At 46.2% G+C, this 21,624-nt stretch overlaps 1 protein-coding gene across 1 annotated transcript; it reads left to right on the top strand.

Moving 5' to 3' along the window:
- The first annotated feature begins 96 nt into the window (after positions 1-96).
- Hmgcs2 (3-hydroxy-3-methylglutaryl-CoA synthase 2) lies at positions 97-20,743 on the top strand. The gene is made up of 10 exons (XM_075981807.1): positions 97-262; positions 9,664-10,118; positions 14,671-14,796; positions 15,230-15,394; positions 15,655-15,820; positions 16,276-16,446; positions 18,445-18,551; positions 18,945-19,070; positions 19,469-19,580; positions 20,308-20,743. The coding sequence occupies exons 1-9, from the start codon at positions 159-161 to the stop codon at positions 19,573-19,575; spliced, it is 1,527 nt and encodes a 508-aa protein (XP_075837922.1). The 5' UTR covers positions 97-158; the 3' UTR covers positions 19,576-19,580; positions 20,308-20,743.
- Positions 20,744-21,624: the final 881 nt, after the last annotated feature.

The raw sequence follows: 21,624 nt of genomic DNA, 5'->3' as shown, positions 1-21,624 counted from the left end.
TTGGCCCAGTTTTCCCGAAGCAGGCAGAGGCCTCGATAAGCTGAGGCGGAGCTTCCGGAGGCTGGAGTCCTGGAGACTTATAAAGCCCAGACCACAAGTGCTGGGCATCTCTCCCAAGGTCCCCGGACTGCTGCTGGCTCTCTGCTGATACCCAAGCGATGCAGCGGCTTTTGGCTCCAGCCAGGAGGGTCCTCCAAGTGAGAAGAGTGTTGCAGGAAGCTTCGCTCACACCTGCTCACCCGCTCTCAGCAGCCCAGCAGAGGTGAGTCGCCTGCGTTGAGGGTCAGACAAGCAGGCAGAGGACCTGTCGGAGAAAAGTCACTAGAATCCCGGGCAAAAGCTGGTGAGGCTTGCACTGAGCCCTAAACACACAAGTTGGCTTCAAATGAGCGCTGTTGCCTCTGTACTAGACAGCGCTTGCCAGCGGTTGAGCTGGAAGTATCCAAACCAAAGTCTCTGATGCAGGTTGTTTAGGAAAAACAGCATCCTTTCCTCTGCCAGCTGCACAGGGATCCCGCGGCTGCAACCGGATCTCCCAACTGCAACCAGATCCCACAGCTGCAACCTTAATTCAACTGCTCACTTTAGCTCAGGGCAGCAACCTAAAACGTACCAAAAAGAGGAAGCTGTGTTTCTCCATGCTTCAGTTTTATGAGATGAAATATAGAAGGTGGGTGTGTGTGTGTGGGGGGGTGCATGTCCTTATGCAAGAACACTCATGCCTCGATTCTTTGTAAACACCCTTTAGTCTGGTCCAAGTACTTGTGGTTGCCCAGAACTAACGGGATACAGCTGCGCTTCGTGCTTTGGGTTCCCAGCTGCCCCTGTATTATTTTCTCCTTTGCTCACTGCCCACTGAGATCCTAGTCCCAAGGCTTCCCTTTACTTACACTCATGAACACGAAATATTTGGGAAAGCCCTTTGCTCTTGTGTCTTCCCTTGCCTGCTCTCCAGGAAGCCTGGTATAGGTGTGGAGGAGAGGGGACAGACAATGCCCTTCACCTTTTTTCTTTTCTTTATGACTCCGCCATCATCTCCACTCTCCCACCCTTTGCAAAACTACTGGATTTCAATAGAACATTCCAGTTCAGAATCTAGCTTGTTTCTGCATGAGGAAGTGGTAGACATGATTTACTAATTTCAGGTCTGAACAAGGGTGATCATTTCATGCCCCCCCCCACTTTTTGAGAAAGGATCTCTCTATGTGGCCTTGACTGACCTAAAAACTCACTATGTAAACCTTGACTGATCTAGAACTCAATATGTAGAAGAGGCTGGTCTTGAACTCATGCAGATCCATCTTCCCGTGCCTCCAGAGCACTGGGATTATAGGTGTGTGCCACCAGCCACCACACCTGGCACAGACTTTCCCGAAGCAACAGTGGACCACTACCCAAGCCTCCTTCCTCATCAACGCTCTGTGGCTTCCTTGGTTCATGCTCTGGAATCCTTGTTCACATTTCCCTTTTGGTGGCCTCATGGTTAACCCCAGTGCTGGCTGCCTGAACTACTAATGCCTTTGTAGGTCATCTTTGCTGTAGCTCACCTCTAATCCAACCAGCATCGGTTTTAAGTCCACCCCAGAATAATCGCCACCCCCAGCATCCGCTTCCCTGCCCTGATATTAAACGCCCAGGTCTTCATGTTTCTCACTCATAACCCCTACACACCCTCCTCTGTGAAGGCTTCCTGGCCTGCTCACACAGCCCCACTGTGGCCACTGCCCTTTCACCCCCTCCAGTCCTTCACTGACAAAACGCCACTCATCTGTCACTGACCTTGGGGGCTGGTGAGGTGGCTCCTCGGGTAAAGGTGCCAAATCAGAGGACTTAAGTTCAGTCCCCGGAATGTTCATGGCAGAAGAAGAGAACAAACTCCCGAAATTTGTCTTTGGACGGTCACACATGTGCTGTGGCACATGTAACACCCCCCCCACACACACACACAACATTTGAAAAACGTAAACAAAGGAAACAAGGTTGACCTCAGATTTAGCTTCTTCCATGAAGCTTTTCTTATTTTGCCTCTCCAGAGAATCTCTGCTTCCCTTGCCCTACATGATATTTCCTGTATCCCTTTCATGGTCCTCATCCCCCTCGAGTCTTGGCAACTGAACTACAGCCATGCTCCTTCCTGCCATGTCCTTTTCTCTGTGTAACGCCTTCACACAACACCACCCTTCTCTGCACAATGGGTGCTGACCATGGATGCCGACCATGGGTGCCGAGCATGGGATAGTTAGCTGTGAACCCACAGGGAAGCAGGAAGGATGAAGTGAATTAGAGCTTGGTGCGGATTCTTTGTTAGGCAGCAAGAACAAGCAACTTTAAATTCAATGCAGTTATCATCCTTGGAGAAAGCACAGGATGGGGACTCTTAACCAAGTGCCTGGATGCTCCTGGAAGCCTTTGTGCAGTACTTTAATCTCCAAGGCCCTGAAATCCACGTCCAGAAAAACCTCTTCCAAGAAGATAAGGAGAGTTCCTGGTTCTCTGAACTTCTCCCTGGATCCTGTCTCTATGAGAAGCGAGGGAGGCAGTCGGCCCAGATAAGGCAGAAAAGAGACACGAACCTGAAGGGAAAGTAGCCACGCTGGCAGCTCCAAACACTAGCTAACCATTAGCTCTTGGTCCTGGGGACGCTCCCCCATAAATATTTGAAAGTTCAAACTCCAGTTATTTGGAGGGCACCAAATAATTAAGTTAGCTCCTGCCCTCTTCCTGTCAGAGACCAATGAGGGGAATCGCTCTGCTTTGGTATCTCTTGACCGTAGGATGCTCTTTTGTCTCACTGGAGTCCTTAAAAGTGACTCCTTGTGGGAGAATTTGGGGACCACAGAGGTGCAGGTAGGGAGGAGCACTCAATAAGAGTCAGAGCCTCTGTGGTACAGAGAAAGCTTTGTAAGCCAGGTGCCCAAGGTGACAACTAGACAGTATTCCTAACACTGGGGAATCACTTCACTAGAGTTTATAGTGAAGAAGGGCACTGGCTTTAGATCCTGTAGGAAGGGCGCTTGCAGCTCAGAAGGGAAACTGCACACTTTCACCAGAGGAAGGACACAGGAAAGAAAAAAAAAATCTCTCCTCCCTCTTCAACTGACCCCCCACCCCCATTCTCTCTGATCTCCATTTAAATTGCACTTTTGATCCTCAGTGCTCCCACGGGTTGGCCTGCTCCACTCCACAAGGAGCTATAAAATGCCTGTCCCTCTGTGGGCACAAAGGGTGTCTGCCTTAGTCTCTGGTGAGTCAGCTCTGAATGGGGAGTGTCTGATGAATACTGAAAAGTCCCAATCAGAAGAAAACAGACAGACTGGAAGTTAGGGAAAAACTTCCTTTACAAGTAGGAAAATGACCTGGGTGTACTGGCCCACATTTGCAACCTCAGCACTCCAGAGGCTGAGGTAAGAAGGTCATGAGTTCAAGGCCAGCTTGGGCTATGTGGTGAGACTTTGTCTCAAAACAAAACAAACACAGCAACAAGTGGGAAAAGGATCTGTGTGTTCATGTGTGGTAGAAGAGAGGAGAGAGGAGGACAGCGAGAGAGGTACACTGTAAAGACCGTCAAGGTTTCTAGATTATTCCAAGAGCTTTTACCATATGTGAAAATAAAACATCAGGATCACAACAGCTCGAATGGATGGAGACGGTAACAGAGCCGACCTCAGAAAAGGATTGCGCCTGTCTACAGGTAGTTGGGTGTACTATTTTTAATAGGCACACAATAACTGTTCATACTTACAGGGATGGTGTGACATTTAAGCGTTCATGTGCGCACACATACACACACACACACACACATACACACACACACACACACACACACACACACACACACACACACACACACAATCTTGCAATGACCAGATCAGGGCCATTGACTTATTTATCTTTAGAGACTTTTACTATCTCTTTATGTTGTGAGCATTCAAAATCTTCCCTACTTACTACTTTGAAATAATTAATTACTGTCAATCATAATGATCCTGCTTGTATCATAAGGCATTCAAAGTTACTTCTGGGATTGGAGAGATGGTTCAGTGGTTAAGAGCACTGGCTGCTCTTCCAGACGCTCAGGCTACAATTCCCAGCATCCACATGGCAGCTCACAGCTGCCTGTAACTTCAGTTCCAGTTCCAGTGGCTTCAATACCCTCATACAGACATATATATAGGCAAAACACCAATGCACATAAAATACAAATACATAAATTATTTTAAAAAAAGAAAGTTACTTCTGGGTGAGGATGTGGCTCGGTGAGTTTGCCTCAAATGTCCCATATTTATGTCCCAGCACCATGGAATAAATCAAAACAAAAACTGAAACTTATTTCTCCCATGCAGCTGCACCCCTGTGCACGGCAGCCATGCTCTCCCTGCCTCTCCTTTTCTTACCCTGCCCCAGGCTTTTGTATCAGTGTTCTAGTCTCTACTGCTTTGAGGCTGGTGTCTTAGCTACCACCTGTGAGCAAGAACATGCACTATTTGACTTTCTCTGCCAAATGTATGTCCCATCCATGTCACTGCAGCAGCAGAATTTAATCTTCATGGCTAAATCATATTCCAGCATGCATATATGTTTGTGCGCACGTTCATCTGTCAGCGGACAGCACAAAGGATTCTCTATTGTGGTTCTGGTCAATAGTTATGCAATAAGCGTGCAAGTGTCTATTGTGTGTGACATGCAAGATGTTTGTTCAGTTCAGTTTCTTTGGATATGTACCTGGTATTAAGATTCTTGGATCAGGTGGTAGTTCTCTTCTGGGTTTTGGTTGTAAAACTGTACAGTTTCTGTGTGGCTGTATCAATTCACACTCCCATCATCTCTGTATGAAAGGTTTTTCTTTAAAAAAAATTGTGTGTGCGTATAAGACACGCGATAAGGTGTGTGTACCATGGCACACATGTGGAGGTCCGAAGGCAACTCCCAGGGGTTGGCCTGTGGGTTACTGCCGAGACTGAGCACAGCCTGTCTTCACGGGAGAGGCAGAAAGGCACCTTCCCCCACCCACCGAGCCATCTCGCCAGCCCTGAGAGTTTCCTTTCTCTGCAGCCTTCCCTGCATTGGCTGCTCATTTCCTTATAGAGCCATTTTCACTGTGGCGAGGCTCCATCTTGGACCTTTGCTCCGCATCTCCTTGCTGAGGTGTGATGTTGCGTGTGTTTGCACCTGTTTTCTAGCTGTACATTCTCTCGAAAAATGTGACTCAGGTGTTGGCCTATTTAAAAACAGAAATAATTGGATTTTTGTTGTCAGGTTGTTTCAGTCCCTGGTATGTCCCGAGAGTTGCACCCTTCAAATGAACAGATTGCAAGGATTCCCTCCCATAGGAGGTTGTCTTTAGTCTCATATCGTTCCTTGTGCTGTTCAGAAGCATGTTCCATTTTAAATAATCACATTTGCCTTGCTTCGGGACAGGGGTTCTTAAAAAGTATTTGAAGGACTAGTGAGATGGCTTGGCAGGTAAAGCTGATAGGTCTGATGACCTGAGTTCCATTCCCAAAGCCCACATTGAGGAAGGAGAGGACACTCACAGTTGCCCTTTGATGCCCACACACGTACATAAGTCAATACGTAAATAAATAGATAGGTCAGTAATATAAAAGCAGGGAAAGGGAAGGGAAGGATTATGAATTTGAGTTTGATCTAAGCAACCTAGTGACTCCAGTCCAGGCTCCATAGTGAAATCACGTCTCAAACAAATCAAATCAAAACAAGACGAATCTTTACCCACCTAGATTAGCATGTGTCCTGCATTTCCTTCCAGTAGATTTATGATTCAGGACTCTCACCCGTTTTCAATTTATTTTTGTATGGAGAAAGTCAGGGCTCAGTTCTACTGTGGGTGGATAGCTCGTTTTCTCAGCAGCACTCATGGAGAAGCTCATTTCTTCAAGGTGTATTCTTGACACCTTGGCAAAAACTCAGCTGGCTAGGAAAGTGTGGGTTTATTGATTCTGAGTTCTTTACTCTGCTCTGTTGGTCTATGTGTCTGTTTTTATTTCAGGGCTGTGTAGTTTGAGCTATTATATCTTTGTAGTGTGTGGTTGTTGCTTTGTTTGAGAAGGGTTCTGCTATATAAGAACTGGCCGACCTGGACCTTGCTCTGTAGCCTAGGCTGGGTTCCTACACACAACCTCCTGTCTCAGCTGCCCATGTACTTGGATGGTGGATGTGCACTTCAATGCCCAGGTTTGTACCTTTTGAAGTCAAGTCTCCTAACACCTAACACCTTTGTTCATACATATATATATATATATATATATATATATATATATATATATATATATATACACATATATATAGTAGGAGTATTCTTTTTTCTTTTTTAAACATTTGTGAGTGTGTGAGTTTAAATGCTCACATGTACATGTGTGAACACATGTGTGTGTGCATGTGCATGCACGCACCCACTCGCACGTACCTTATAAAGAGGTCAGAGGTCACCACTGGGTGTCTTCCACACTCTCCATTTCAGTTTTGGAGACAGCATCATTCCCTGAACATGGAGCTTTCTGATTAACTAGACTAACTGGATCATGGGCCCCAGTGCTGCTCCTGTACTCAACATGCTTAATTAATTGATTAATTAAGCTAACGGCCTATCAGGGTGATTTATTATTTCAAGGACTACTATTTCATTGTTCCTTTCATTGCTTTATTTTCTAGTTTGTTTATTTCTGCTCTGCTGCTTGTTATTTCTTTCCTTCTCGTACGTTTGAGTTGGTTCTTACTTTTCTTGTTCCTTGTATTGCACATTAAGTTGTTTATTGCATTGCATCATTAAGTTGTTTATTCGTAATCTGTTTGTTTGGCACAGACATGTTGCCATATGCTTCCTTCCAAGGGTTGGTTTTGCTGTGTCTCGTGGGCTTTGGAATGTAACAGTTTCACCTGCATTGAGATTGTTGTCCAGAAACAGCAGCTGTTGGTGGAATGTGCTGCCAACGTGTTTCATTCGCTTGGTCTACAGCCCAGGTGAACTCTATTGTTCCTTTGTTGACTGTCTGTCTCAATGATCTATCTTATCTATTGATGAAAGTGGTGGTGGTAAAATCCCCAGTTATAGATTAGGATCTGTTTTTCCAGTTCTATCTGAAGTCTTGCTTTATGGAATCCACGCCCCTGCACTGAATGTATATGTATTTACAAGTATTTCCTCTTGCTGACTTTATCTATTATTTAATTCTTATCTATTTATTCCTCTTGCTGTCCATTTATTATTAGACAGCAACCTTCTTCATCTCTTCCTATAGACTTTATGTACAGTCTATCTTATCTGACATGAGCATAAGTACTCCTGTTTGCATTGGGGGTTCTTTTTATGTATCTCTTCCATCCTGTCACTATTGGTTTATGTGTATCTTCAGTAGTAATAAGTTTACTGTAGAGAGTGTATCAATAGGACTTGGTTGTAGTCCAAAGCCAATTTATATCTTTTAGATGGGATATTGGAGTGTCTTTTATTTTTTTTTATACATGTTTTGCTGGTCATTTGTATGGCCTGTGCTCCTTCCTTTTCCTGTTCATCAATGTGGTTTGATTGTTTTCTATTCTGATAGATTTCGCTTTCTCCTTTTACATATATCCACTCTGCTATTGTGTTCTACATTTTCAGATGTCTTCATAGTGTGGTCATTTTCTGTCACCTTAGTATAGAATTTCCATAAACATTCTTTTAGAAGTTATTGGTCAGTGATGAATTCCCTGCTTTTTCTAATCTTGCTAAGACTTCATTTCTTCATCTCTGAAGAATAGCTTTGCTGTATATAATATTCTTGGTTGGCAGTTCTTTTCTTTCAGAACTTTGAATAGATCACCCCATTCTCTACAATCCTGCATGGTATCTGCTGAGAAATCTGCTGTTGATCTAATGGACAGTTCTTTATATATAACTTGAGTTATTTCTTTTGTTGTTTTTGGAATCTCTATCTTACACTTTTCTATTTATTTATTTACTATGTGCGTACACATGTATATGTGTATGCTATGGCTGTGTCTGTGCAGCAGTGTGTGGAGATTAGAGGACAGTCTGAAGGAGTTGTTTCTCTCCTTCCACTATGTAGATCCTAGGTCTTGAATTCAGGTCACTGGGTGGACAGCAAGTGTCCCTACTTGCTGAGCCACTTTGCCAGGCCTGTCTTAACTCAGCTGTGCTTTGCTAAGTCTCATGGGCTTCCTTCATGCATTTTCATCTCTTCTTTTTTTCATTGGATTAATTGTTAAAAAGCATGCCTTCTTTATGCTCAGAAGCTGTCTCTTTTGCCTGCTCAGTTGTATTTTTATGACAGTTATTACTATTCTCCGAGCTGAAGAACATAATAACTGCCACTCCCTATGACCAAGCGTTCAAATATATGAGCCTATGGGGGCAATTCTTATTCAAACCACCACCCCTGCAATCCCAATACCTAGGAGAATCAGGAGAATCCAGAAAAACTAGCCTGCCTGGGGTAAAATGAGAGACCCTGACTCACAAATCTCAAATCCAAAACAACAACAAAAGACACACATGTAAACAAAACAAAACAAGCTCTTAGAAGTTAAAATAATAAGCAGAGAAAAGGTATAAAGGCTTTTGTATTTGTTACTCTTCCTTTTGCTATGACAGGATATCCTAACAGAAGCAACTTAAGGGAGGAAGCAGTTATTTTGGTTCACAGTTTTAGGGTTCTGTTTACCATGTTGGGGAGGTCACAGTGACAGGAGCTTGAGACAGTCCGGAGTCAGAGGACACAGAGTAGTTACGCTCAGCTTGCTTCTTCCTCTTCATACAGCCTAGGACCCAACCCAGGGTAAAGTGCCACACTCCTCCAGGGTGGGCTGTTGGAGCCTGCTCCAACAAAGGCAGCTAGGGTACATGGAAGTGGTGTGAGGATGAGGAAATGGCAGATTGAAAGAAATTGAGACAGAAAACATAGATTTGGGAGGTCGGTTTGATAAATACCAACCAGCCCAGAGTTTATTTTAGAACTTGCTCTTACACCAGGTAAAGGCAGAAGGCAGAACAAAGAGCGGTACAGTCACCCCCACCCCTGCGCGCTGTCCTTAGAGAAAGCTCATGCAGTTTTTTATCTGGACGTGCCTTGGGCTGGCACTTACCAGCCTGTGTCTTGTTAGATAATGTGTTCCTTTTTATGGGCAAAATGCTCTTTCCCATGGGCTTAATCAAAACGTTTTTTACAGTTCTCAAGGAGAGTGAAACAAGCAAGCTTGAACTCAATGACTTATACGTCAGAAATAGACTCCAGATGGAAACTGAGTCACATGTGGGTTACTATAGTGGGCCTTCCCATCTCAATTAAACCATCAAGATAATCCCTCATAGGCAGGCCCAAAAGCTAACCTACTCTCAAAGATGGAGGCTTGTCTCCTAGGCAATCCCAGATCCTAAGGACTTGATCATCAACACTGATGTGACACTCTGGGAGTCTAGACTGCCATTCAAAGAGCCATCACATAACTAGCGTGGAATGTGATTAGGATTTAGGATGAGTTAAAGGATGAAAGGGTCAAGTCAACAGATACAACTACTAAATTTTCACTCCCTTGCTAACACAGCTTTAAAACATACCAAAACATGAATGAAATAATTACTCCATTGCTTTCGTGGCAACTGTCAAAAGGCCATTAGTGGATTTACAGCTGTTATTTTAACTACAGGTTTTTCACAATCCCTCCTGCTCCCCTGGCCAAAACAGACACTTGGCCGAAAGACGTGGGCATCCTTGCCCTGGAGGTCTACTTTCCAGCCCAATACGTGGACCAGACTGACCTGGAGAAGTTCAACAATGTGGAAGCAGGGAAGTACACAGTGGGCTTGGGCCAGACCCGAATGGGCTTCTGCTCGGTCCAGGAGGACATCAACTCCCTGTGTCTGACAGTGGTGCAGAGACTGATGGAGCGCACGAAGCTGCCGTGGGATGCTGTGGGCCGCCTGGAAGTGGGCACGGAGACCATCATTGACAAGTCCAAGGCTGTGAAGACAGTGCTCATGGAACTCTTCCAGGATTCAGGCAACACTGACATCGAAGGCATAGATACCACCAACGCCTGCTATGGTGGTACTGCCTCCCTTTTCAATGCTGCCAACTGGATGGAGTCCAGCTACTGGGATGGTATGTGTTTCTGGGACTTTACAGAAGTCGGGTTCTTAGAGTAGAGGCTGAACGCTATGTTCTGCTTGTTAGCTCTCCAGAGGGCTTTATCCTGGGAAGGAAGGGAAAGGCAATTTATTTCTACAGCTGCTGCTATTGCCCAACAAAAACAGTGAGAACAACCAGGTAGATGTTCATGCGGCGGTTCATTTATTCTGTGCATTATCCCGTGGCGTGAGTCCTGCACCAGATCATAGAAATGATCCGTGTCTTACTGTTTCAGTTGCTTGTCTCGCGTCTGAGTTTCAGAGATTTTAGCTCATTGCCATCACGGCAGGAAGCACGGCAGCATGCAAACAGACATGGTGCTGGAGTTTAGCTGAGAGTTCTTCATCCAGATCTATAGGCAAGAAAGAGACTTGGGGCTTAGCTGGAGCTTTTGTAACCTCAAAGTTCACCCCCAAAGACTCTCTCCTCCCAAAAGGTCATATTTCCTAATTCTTTCAAATAGTGCCACTCCCTGGTGACCAAGCATGCAAATACATGGACCTATAGGGTCATTCTTAGTCAAACCTACACATTAACCTCCCAGAGCCTCCAAGCTCTTGTTTGCCTTTCTGCCTTTCAGGGCTGAGGGAAGGACTGAATGAAGTACTGACTGGGGTGTGAGGGGCCTTGGCGGTCTCCGGAGTTACTGAGTTCGAAACTAGGCCAAAAAGCAGGGAAAAATAAAGTGAATACTAATTACAAAATTAATTTTAAGGTCCTGATGTGGCGACGGATCCTAGGAAATATACAGCCCAATATTCTTTGCTTTAAGTAAAGAGACCAGGACTGCAGAGAGGGCTCAATGGTTAAAGTACTTGCTTTCAGGGGAAGCACGAGGACTGGAGCTTGGATCCTGGATCCCAAGTTAAAGCTGGGCGAGCGAAAAGAGAATGAGCTGTATAAATATGAGGGGGCTGGCAAGACGACTCTTTAGGTGAGGGTGCTCACTGCCAAGCCTGGTGATCTGAGTTAGCCCCAGGCTCCACGAGGTGGAAGGAGAGAACTCTATCGAGTTGTCCCTTTATTTCCTTTTGGTGTGACTTTTATAAAGGAAGGAAAATAGATTTTTGAAGAACTTAATCATTAAAAAAAAACGTTGGCATTAAAAGGCACACACTGAAATGAACCAGACTCAAAGGCTATTCAACTCGATGGAGTTCTCTATAGTTAGAAGAGCCACTCGGAACAGACTCTGTAGATTTTATACTTCCACAGCTGAAAGTATGTTTATGCATGTATCCACCACTAAAACCAGAAACTCCACGAGAGAATTAGAACTAAAAGAAGAATTTGCTTTGTAACTCATGACCAGCACCTGCCTTCAGTCCTTCTTCATCTGCTGCAGAACAATCGTTTTGTATGCTGTGAATCTTTTTGCACATTTGTTTGCATATAGACCAATCTTATTAACTAAATTCCACATCTGAGAGAAAACCTGAAAAGGTTTGCATCCCGATAAACCTCTCCACCAGTGCAATAATCCAAATCAGACTAAATCAAACCAAATTAGAAAAAGCCCAGGTTTAATGGATGCCAGCGCTTCTGGGTTGGCATTCCAGCCCCAGAGAGGAGATGGGGAAGGAAGACTGGGAAACCGCGTGCTAGTTCTCTGTGGGGACAGTTTAAATACCCTGTGGAAGTGGTCTTGAGCAACTCTGGGAGCAACTTTGGCAGGGGGTCACCCTTTGGCAGGCTTTCTTGGACTGAGGCAACTCCCAGGGGAGGGGCTAGGGATGAAACTTTTCACCCAAACATTCCAGACTTGGATTTATTCCAGATTGGATTTATTGATGCCAGGGGTTGGGGATGACACTTCCAATCAAACAAAAACGTGTCTTTTTCTTCCTGAAATTGCGTGGCCTTTCTTATTATTATACATTTTAAGTCCATCCGTTTTCATGCAAACGTGATTTTGTTTTTCTTTTTAGGCTGAATAATGTCCTATTTTATATATAAAAATTTCCTTTATCCAGACTCAGCTCTTGAGGACAATTAGGATGATTCCTCTTCTTTGCCACAGAGAATTGGGGTGTAGATACCTCTGTGGAAGGGTGTGGGGTTCTCTGGGTATACGGTCAGGAGCAGAACAGTTAGGTGATATGCTAGTTTTGTCTTTACTTTTTGAGAAATCTCCAAACTTATTCCCACAGCAGCTGTATTCATTGAAGCCCCGCCAATACTGAATAAGTGTTCCTCTCTCTCCGCGATGTCTCCAGCATTTACTGGTAGATTTATTGACGATGGGCATTATGACTGGGGTGCTAAGGGGGCATCTCAAAGCCGACCTGATGGCTAGGAATATCGAACACTTGAAACAACAAGTGGCCACTTGTACTCCTTTTTCACCTTTTTGAAAAGTGTCTATTCCATTTATGTGCTCAGTTGTGGACTGGGCTTAATTTCCTTGGTATTTAATTTCGGTATTTTTTTTTTTGGTAAATTCTTGATAGTGGCCTACTGTCTGGAGCTTAGCTGGTAAAGACTTTCTTCCAGGCTGTGTGAATATTTTAGGTCATTTTTCTGTTACACAGCTTGTCTTTTTTAAATGAGACTTTTGTAATGAAGGGAAATAGATTTTTTTTCTTGGTTATACATATTGTAAATACTCTTTGGTTTGTCTTTTGATTTTGTCTCTCCCTAGAGATTTGGCTTTTATGGTTAAATTTAAAGGTCTTTTCCTTAATGATATGTAAGTGCTTTTCTATAGCTTTTGAAATTTTCATATTGAGAATGAAAAAAATAGATACATACAAAAATGTTATTTTATTCTCCAGTGGCCCACATGTACAGTGTGAGGGAAAACCCTAATACTTTCTCTTAGGGTTGTTACAAGTAGTGAGAGGAGGCCCTGGGACTTGAAGGAATGTGAGTTGGCCTCCTGGTCCTCAAAACTTCATCCTACAGTTTAATATCTTAAGTTCTGTGGGCCTCGGTTTCTTCCTTCTTTGAGGAGGCCGTGGCTAGGTTGTGACTCAGTGGGAGAGTGCTTGCTTGCCTAGCATGCTCAAAGGCTTGGCTCCACCCACAGCAGTGCCTGGGGAGAGGGTCTGATTAATATGGCTTAGGAGTCAGTCAGAACAGGGTTTGAGTTTCAAATTCCACATCCCCTAGGTCGGTAGTTCTCAACCTTCCTACGGCTGTGACCCTTTAATACAGTTCCTCATGTTGTAATGACTCCAACATGATAATTTTTGTTGCTATTTTATAACTGTAATTTTGCTATGCTGTTATGAATCATAATGTAAATATCTGTGTTTTCCAATGGTCTTAGGTGACCCCTGTGAAAGGATCATTCGTTCACAAAGGGGGCACAACCCACAGGTCGAGAACCACGGCATTAGTTGAACACTCCAAATAAGTTTCTTAGGAGGCCGTGTCTTCAGATATGTTAGCTTAGCCTCCTCCCTCCTGATGCCTTGTCCTTCTATGGTTTAGCAGACACATGAATATGTAGGTGCTCTAAGTTGGTTGGTACAAACCTAAACTGTCCCCACAAGTGCCAATCAACAGAGATTTAAGCGACTTTGGAAAAGGAATCCTGACCAGACATGGTGGCTCTAATTTGTCATCAGCCACTTCCCGATGCAGGAGGATCTTTGAATTTGATCCAACCTGGATGCAATGAGTCCATGTCTCAAAAACACTCCAAACAGGTATGGAGAACGAATGGCTCGGCAGTTAAGAGCGCTTGTTATTGCAGAGGACCTGGGTTCAGTTCCCCATTCCCGCATGGAGGCTCACAGCTACCCGTAACCACAGTTTCAGAGTGTTCAACCACTTCTTCTGACCTCTATGGGGACCAGACACACACGCAGTGCAGACACATGCATGCAGGCAAAAGACTTATACACATAGACTAAATAAATCTAAAAAATAAAGCTTAAACTCTAAAAATAGAAACAAAATTTTGAAAAAAATAAATAATCCTGGGGACCAGCAATATGGTTCGGTGGGTAAAGGGGCTTGCCACCAAGCCTCATGACCTGCGTTCCTCCGCCAGCACCAATGTAGCTAGGCCTGACTTGCACAAGTTTTTCTCTGACTCCCACATGGTTTTTGTTCTGTCTTCTTGTATGCATGCGAGCATGCATTCACTTAAAAACTACATGGAAAGTCTGGAGGTGGTCGCTCACACCTTTAATCCCAGCGCTTGGGAGGCAGAGGCAGGTGGATCACTGTGAGCTTGAGGCCAGCCTGGTCTACAAATAGAGTGCCAGAACTGTTACACAGAGAAACCCAGTCTTGAAAAACCAAAAAAAAAAAGCATAAAAAAGTTTTAAATGTAATTTATATATATAATTCTGAGTGAGTTAGGATTCCATAGTGAGACTGTAGGGGCATTGAGCACTGAATTTATATTTCAAATACAAATGGATTGTGGGTTTTACTAGAGTTTATGTGTACTATTTTATCTTTTTTTTTTAAGGTCTGGTTCCATTTATTTCCAGAATACAAAACTGTGCTCGGCACACAGCTGACCTCTACTCCAGGTTTGGCAGTGATGTCTGAAGGTCTGTTTTTGCAGGTCGCTATGCCCTGGTGGTCTGTGGTGATATTGCGGTCTACCCAAATGGTAACGCCCGGCCGACAGGTGGCGCTGGAGCTGTGGCGATGCTGATTGGGCCCAAGGCTCCTCTTGTGCTGGAGCAAGGTTCGTAATTAACATTCCCAAGAGGCTGCAGGTGGTACGGTGGTACATTCACGTCATAGATCCTAATCCCAAACTGTCGCGTGCACTCCTCAGGCCCGGGAGATGGTGGTGGCTCTCCTCTCAAAGTCTGGCCTGGGGAGCAGCTGCTTAAGGGGGGAGAGAGAGAAGCCAGAATCTGTGGTTTCATCATGCCTGGGAGGGGGGGCGGACAGTGTATGGAGTGGGCCTGCCAAATGCGGATTCGGAACCGTAGGGATCCATGGTAAAACTAGCGGTGAAAGACGACATTCAGCCATAAAGTCAGGCTTGGAGAATTCTGGCATAGACGACAGAACAAAGCCAGGCGTCTCTTTCCTCACTGGTCTCACCCATCCTTTCTGCTTGAGGCGGCCTGTGTGAGAGGCGGTCTCTGAAACCGTCTGTGCCTTTCCAGGGCTGAGGGGAACCCACATGGAGAACGTCTATGACTTCTACAAACCAAACTTGGCCTCAGAATATCCACTGGTGGATGGGAAGCTTTCCATCCAGTGCTACATGCGGGCCTTGGATCGGTGCTACGCAGCCTACCGCAAGAAAATTCAGAACCAGTGGAAGAAAGGTACGGGGCTGGGAGGGCAGAAAGCGGGGCTGCTACTCATGGCCGAGAGTCTTCCTTTATCTTTCCCTGGGGGGAGCACTTTGTAAGGCCTGTGGGACGAGTGAGACAATGTGTAGAGGAATGAATGAGAGAGCCTCACATGCTAGGAGTGGAACCCATTTCTTCAGGAAGCTGAGCCTCTGGGCATTGGCACATCCGGGAGGGAGGATCTACGTAGCTCATTGTCACACGGCCTCTCACCTCTCCACCTTCTTTTCTAGCTGGAAATAACCAGCCTTTCACCCTCGACGACGTGCAATATATGATCTTCCACACGCCCTTTTGCAAGATGGTCCAGAAATCCCTGGCTCGGCTGATGTTCAATGACTTCCTTTCATCCAGTGGTAACACACAGAACAACTTATACAAGGGGCTGGAGGCCTTCAGGTGGGTCTTCTTTAAGTGGAAGGCTTGGGAAGTGTGAGTGAGGAGGCTCCCTCGCACCTCGGATGTGGACTTCCCTCCGTGAGAAGCAGCCGGCAGTCCTTCACAAAGCAGAAACGATGCTAAGCCTTTCTTTCAATAGAGGGAAGGGATGGGGCAGCTGTGCAGGGCTCTCCGTGTATTAGGTGAGGAGAAGAAGATAAAAAGAAAGAACGAAAGCCAAGCAGGGTGTGTGGTTATGGATTTGGTTTCTAGTTTTCTAACAGACTATGGAAGTGTGCATAGATGCCACAATGAAGTGTGTGTGAATGCGGTCTCAGTCAACAGGAATGTGACTTTGAGGTCTACAGACGTTTCAGTTTGTAATAAAAACCATGCACCCCAGAGCTTTCTCGCCTCCATGTTCCTGGCCTTCTTCTCTTGTCAACTCTCATGTGACATCTTGCTCTGCCTCACAGGGGTCTAAAACTGGAAGAAACCTACACCAACAAGGAGGTAGACAAGGCGATTTTGAAGGCCTCCCTGGACATATTCAACAAGAAAACCAAGGCCTCGCTTTACCTGTCCACGAACAATGGGAACATGTACACCTCGTCCCTCTACGGGTGCCTGGCCTCCCTTCTCTCCCAGTGAGTACTGCCCCTCCCACCTGCTGTTTCCCATTTGTAAGCTGATAGCCCAACCAATGCTTGCTCCTTTCCATTGAAACATTTGGTTTGTTGAGAGATAGACTTTTACAATAAAGGGGAAGTAAGAGGATAAAATGAAAGGTTACAACTTGTCCCAGAGGTGGTTGGGGGCAAGTTTGCTAGCTGTGTTGAACTTCTCCAGAGAGAACATGTGTATACTGGGGAATGTGCCAGATATACCCAGGCAGGAAGAAAATAGAATTTGTGGGCGTATCTTTATCTCACCAATTTAAAATCTCTATACTTAATACAGCATGGTGGATTGGAGGCTGGCTTCAGACCCCATAACTGGTTCTAGCCTGTTTACCACTTGTCTTGAAAACTAACTTCCTGGACCTGTATGAGCCTTGCTTCTTTTACCTGTGAAATATCTGTGTAACAATGGCTGCTTTCCACAGTTCCTTTTTATCCTTTGGTAATTTCTTACAGTATAAAATGTACTTAGATTGTATCCACCCTCCATCACATACTGCAACTCCTCCTGGACCACCACTTAACTACCCCTTATTTTATTTTTATATAACTCACTGAATCCAGTTAGTGCTTCCTATATCGTATGGGTATAGGCTCATCCGCTGGAGCATAAGCAACCTACCAAGGGCCACACCCTGAAGAAACCGACTCTCCTCCCTCAGCAGCCATCAGCTACCAACAGCTCTGCAGTTAGGATGAGGCAGCATGAGCCGTCTCTACCCATGCAGGAATTGTGATGGGCTTGGCCGTATGCAGGCAGCCAGAGTTGCAGCGTGTTCATGAGTGCAAAGGCCCTGACATGTCCAGGAGGCACGATTTTGCTGCAGTCTAACCTGACTTCTGGATCTCACAATCTTTTTCCTCTTTTGTGATTGTCCTTGAGGGGTGTGTGTGTGAGATACAGATGTATTCCCATCAGTGCCATAGTGACACAAATGTTATTGGAATAACCAACAGCTTTCTAATTGGATTTGAGGTCAGCTCCGTAGGAGGGAACTCATGCCTGGTATTGTAAGCCTGTCCAAGAATCCATGACTGGGTAGGTCCTAGGCCCTACATGAGAACCTACGATTCCTTTGCTAAATAGACATGGTATGGAACACTCTTCTAAATACCTATCCATATGCTCATATATTAGTACAGCTCTCGTCCCTGCCTCTTTTGGCTGTGGCTAGTGAGCAACACAGAGATTAACAGCTGGTCAAAGTACGGAGGATGAACGACTATGGAATGCTTTCCAGTGTTCATGAAAATTGCCTTAAAACATTATGATGCTCAGAAAGCGCTCAAAGGCTGTTACCTGTACTGATTTTTCCTGTTTTGCAGTGTTTATAAGGGAACACTGCATATTATATAGAAAAGATACCTAGAGGTGAACTTGATCAAATTACTGATGGGGGATGCTCAGAAAACTGAGTCATAGGAATGTGTGCTAGCAAATGCCTGTACTCCCAGAACTGTGGAGACCTGGGGAGGGGGACCGTAGAGATCAAGGTCAGCCTGGGCTACATAGGTAGGTAGGTACACACACACACACACACACACACACACACACACACACACACACACACAGCCAAACGATTGCAGTTAATTTGTGATCCCAGTGGGTAGATATATAGATCCACAACACACACACACATACACACACACACACACACACATACACGCTGAACCATTGTAGTTTGGGAGCCCTAAGGGTTAGTCCACTGGTCTAATCTGCTACACCTGGAAGCTTCTGCCCTCACAGTTCTGCCTTCACGCTCTGGGCTGTGGCCGCTCTCATTTTGGCAAAGCTTCTTCTTGTTCCCACATCTGGATTCCACCAAAGGTCCCTCTTTGTGCAGGGCACGTGGAGCATCCTTCTAGCTGCGTGAGGTGGGCAGTGGTGAGATAAGGCTGACACACAGAAGCTTTATATGAAAAGCAGAATACAATGCTGATGTGGATTTTTTTTTTCACTTGCAGACACTCTGCCCAAGAATTGGCTGGCTCCAGGATTGGTGCCTTCTCCTACGGCTCAGGCTTAGCAGCGAGTTTCTTTTCTTTCCGAGTGGCCAAGGATGCCTCTCCAGGTGAGTCTCATCTTGTAGCAGGTACTCCCGAAACCGTGCCCCACCCTGCGCTTCACCCCAGCTGAGGCTGCTGTCTTAACCGAGCTAAACTGGGATTAAGAGCAAAGAAAAGTCCTGTATAAGGTGAAATGCATGCAAGCACTTCCTCCACGGCAGAGTAGACACAAGGAAGCCTGGTAGACAAGGCAACAGGTCCTGAGGAATGGGCTGGCCGCCTAAAGAGAAGCTGATGGCCCTGAAACAGCCAGTGTCAGCTGCCTGTGGTGTTGACTGCTGTGACCAAAACCAGGCACCTAAGCACCATGGGGAGGGGGTCAACCCCCAGACCCCGGCTGCTTATTAGCACCAGCGACGATGACAACAGGACGTTTTAATATTGCTTCTGCTTCCCAGGTTCCCCTCTGGAGCAGCTGGTGTCTAGTGTGTCAGATCTGCCCAAACGTCTAGACTCCCGGAGGCGCATGTCCCCTGAGGAATTCACAGACATAATGAACCAAAGGGAGCAATTCTTCCACAAGGGTAAGAAAGGGGACAGGAAGAGAGAAGAGAGCGATTCACCCCAGACAGCACATCAGTGAACTGTACTGGGGGATTCATCAGACCTTCAGGATGTGATGGGTCAGGGTCACAATTTTTATGATGTGCTTATGAGGCGAGACCTTGAGCAGCTGAGCCATCTTCACAGACGGTCTCTAACAGCCATGCAGACCTCAAGCACCAGACCCAAAATGGCGGCTCCTCTGGCCCCTCTTCTATATGATTCTACCTTCCATATGGTGTTCTCGGGGTGGTTTACAGCCCCGGCAGCTCAGTCCGGAGTGCTTCCCTTGCATCTGTGGGCGTTCCTACTACTCCGCTCTTTGCTGCATGCTTGCATCTCTCTTTCTAAGTCCTGCTTCTTCTTCTGTGTCCCACAGTGAACTTCTCACCACCCGGCGACACAAACAACCTCTTCCCAGGGACTTGGTACCTGGAGCGAGTGGATGAGATGCATCGCCGGAAGTATGCCCGGCGCCCCGTCTAGAGGAGGTGAGTGAGTTTGTCGGGTTCGTAGCCTGAAGGCCTGGGGGCTTCTCTGTAGCAGACGCAGTTCTGAGTCATTAATCATGTCAGAGACGGTCATAACTTAAGAGGAGTTACAAACTGTGAGCTCCAGGACATGGGTGGGAGGGGTCTCTGTCTTGGAAATCTGGACTGTGAAAGTCAGATCTCTTCGAGTATCTAAGTCTCCTAGAAGCTTGGTAAGTCAGAGCCCACAGGAGGAAGCAGCCAGCAGCAGCCAGAACTGCAGCATATTGTTCCAAAGCAATGAGAATCAGAACAACAACAACAAAAAAAGACAAGAGAGAAGGCAGATCAGCCCTTTCCTTCCTAAGAGCCTGGCAGCATCATGCCACAAAGATGGAGCAGGGCTCCTGAGCCGTTTGCACTGAATCAAGAGCACCAAGCTGGACTGACGTGAAGAATTAAGGTTGATATAGCAGGCCATGGAGCCAGAGTTCCGGCCAAGCCACCCTGACCTCTCATCACCAGCAGAGCATGTGACAGGGACCTGCCTGTCCCCCAGTCTCGGCTCCTTAGCACAGGTTGACAGACTCCCCAGGCATGGCGGCTCACAACTGAGAAGACAGCCAGGGTACCAGGATCTCATAGAACAGGGGTGCTTTCATGCATAGCTGTCTCTGGCAGGGGGCAAGGCCTTGGGGCTGGGGAGCCCAGGGTGAGGGGTGACCAAATCTGTTTCTCCTCCCTACAGATCCATACAACAGTTCCTCGGGAATGGATCTGAGCTGCTGCCCAAACAGTGTCTGCATAAATTTCCACCCACGGCTAGCTGTAAATAAAGAATAGACACGGTAGCCCCATAGGATCTGCGGTGAAGAGCCACTAGGCTCAGTGGCTCCTTCGTGACTCTCCCTGATGCCACCACTGCCACAGGCTCATGCTGCTGTGGACCAGAGCTCCCCTGTGAAGAATATGGGAGAAAGGGGGGACCGCTGACCCCCATGGAAGCAGATCAGTCGTCTTTTCCCACATTCAGACAGCCCCACCGTTTGTTACGGCTCATTATCGGACTTCAATGCTGTTGCATTTTATGCTCATTACTTAAAAGTTTCCCGAGAATGTCTAAATTTTGTATCTTGTCCTGAAATAATGTATGGCAATAAAAATGAGGGAAGAGACGATGCACATTTTCTAGAAGTCAAGAGCTTCGCAGAGAGCAGGGCACGCATCCCTTCACCCCATCCCTTCCACTCAAAGTCTGTCCAGTTCCGCCAAGGACTACAACAGACACCAGGCAAATAAAGAAAGTGACATGGAGCTCCCCCTCCCCTGCTCACTTCTCTATCCTACAGACACCATATCCAGGCAGGGCCAGCAGGTGCTTGGTACATCAAACCCCCTTGGCATATGTGGCCAGTGTTGCCTAGACCAAACATAAAAGCCATAAGATTGGTCAGGCATGGTCACACAGATCTTAGCACTTGGGAGGCCAAGTAAGGGTGAGTTCAAGGTCAAAACCGTGGTGTTCCAGGTCATCCAGGCCTGCCCCTTTCCAGGTCTGGGGCGGAGACGGGAGCAGGCCTTTGCTGCTGGAGCTCTGGCCTTGCAGGAAGCCAAGGCTGAGAGGTAGCCTCTCTGTGCCAGGCGGGCTGGAAAGGAACCCTTCGCCACTGATAGACTAATGGGGCGAGAAGCTCTTGATAGACACAGTTGTTTGAATGGAGTTCATTCTGCCGCCTTCTGTGAAAATCAAGTGAAACACTGCCCAACTCACACTAAGCTTGCTGTGTGCAGCTACTAAGGAAACATGTTCCTTTAGCTCACAAAATCTGTCCAAAGCAACTCCCCAGAGACCAGCATCCTCTGCTCAGAACCAGGAGAATCCCTGCACTCCCACAGCATGTGAGCTGTGTGTCTAGCCACACCCACAAGACTTCTGGTGCCCAGCTGTCCACTTTGAATTCTCTGACGGCAAAGCACCAGCCAGGGCCTGGCATACACCGTGCTGAATTTTACTCCTTAATTGCACCCCTAACATGAGAGGATTCTGAAACACTGAGCTACATTC

Source organism: Microtus pennsylvanicus, chromosome 7 (genome assembly GCF_037038515.1).
Source record: "Microtus pennsylvanicus isolate mMicPen1 chromosome 7, mMicPen1.hap1, whole genome shotgun sequence".
NCBI classification, from domain to species: Eukaryota; Metazoa; Chordata; class Mammalia; order Rodentia; family Cricetidae; genus Microtus; species Microtus pennsylvanicus.
Note: the sequence above shows the minus strand (reverse complement) of the source record. Positions and strands in the feature narration are given on the sequence as shown.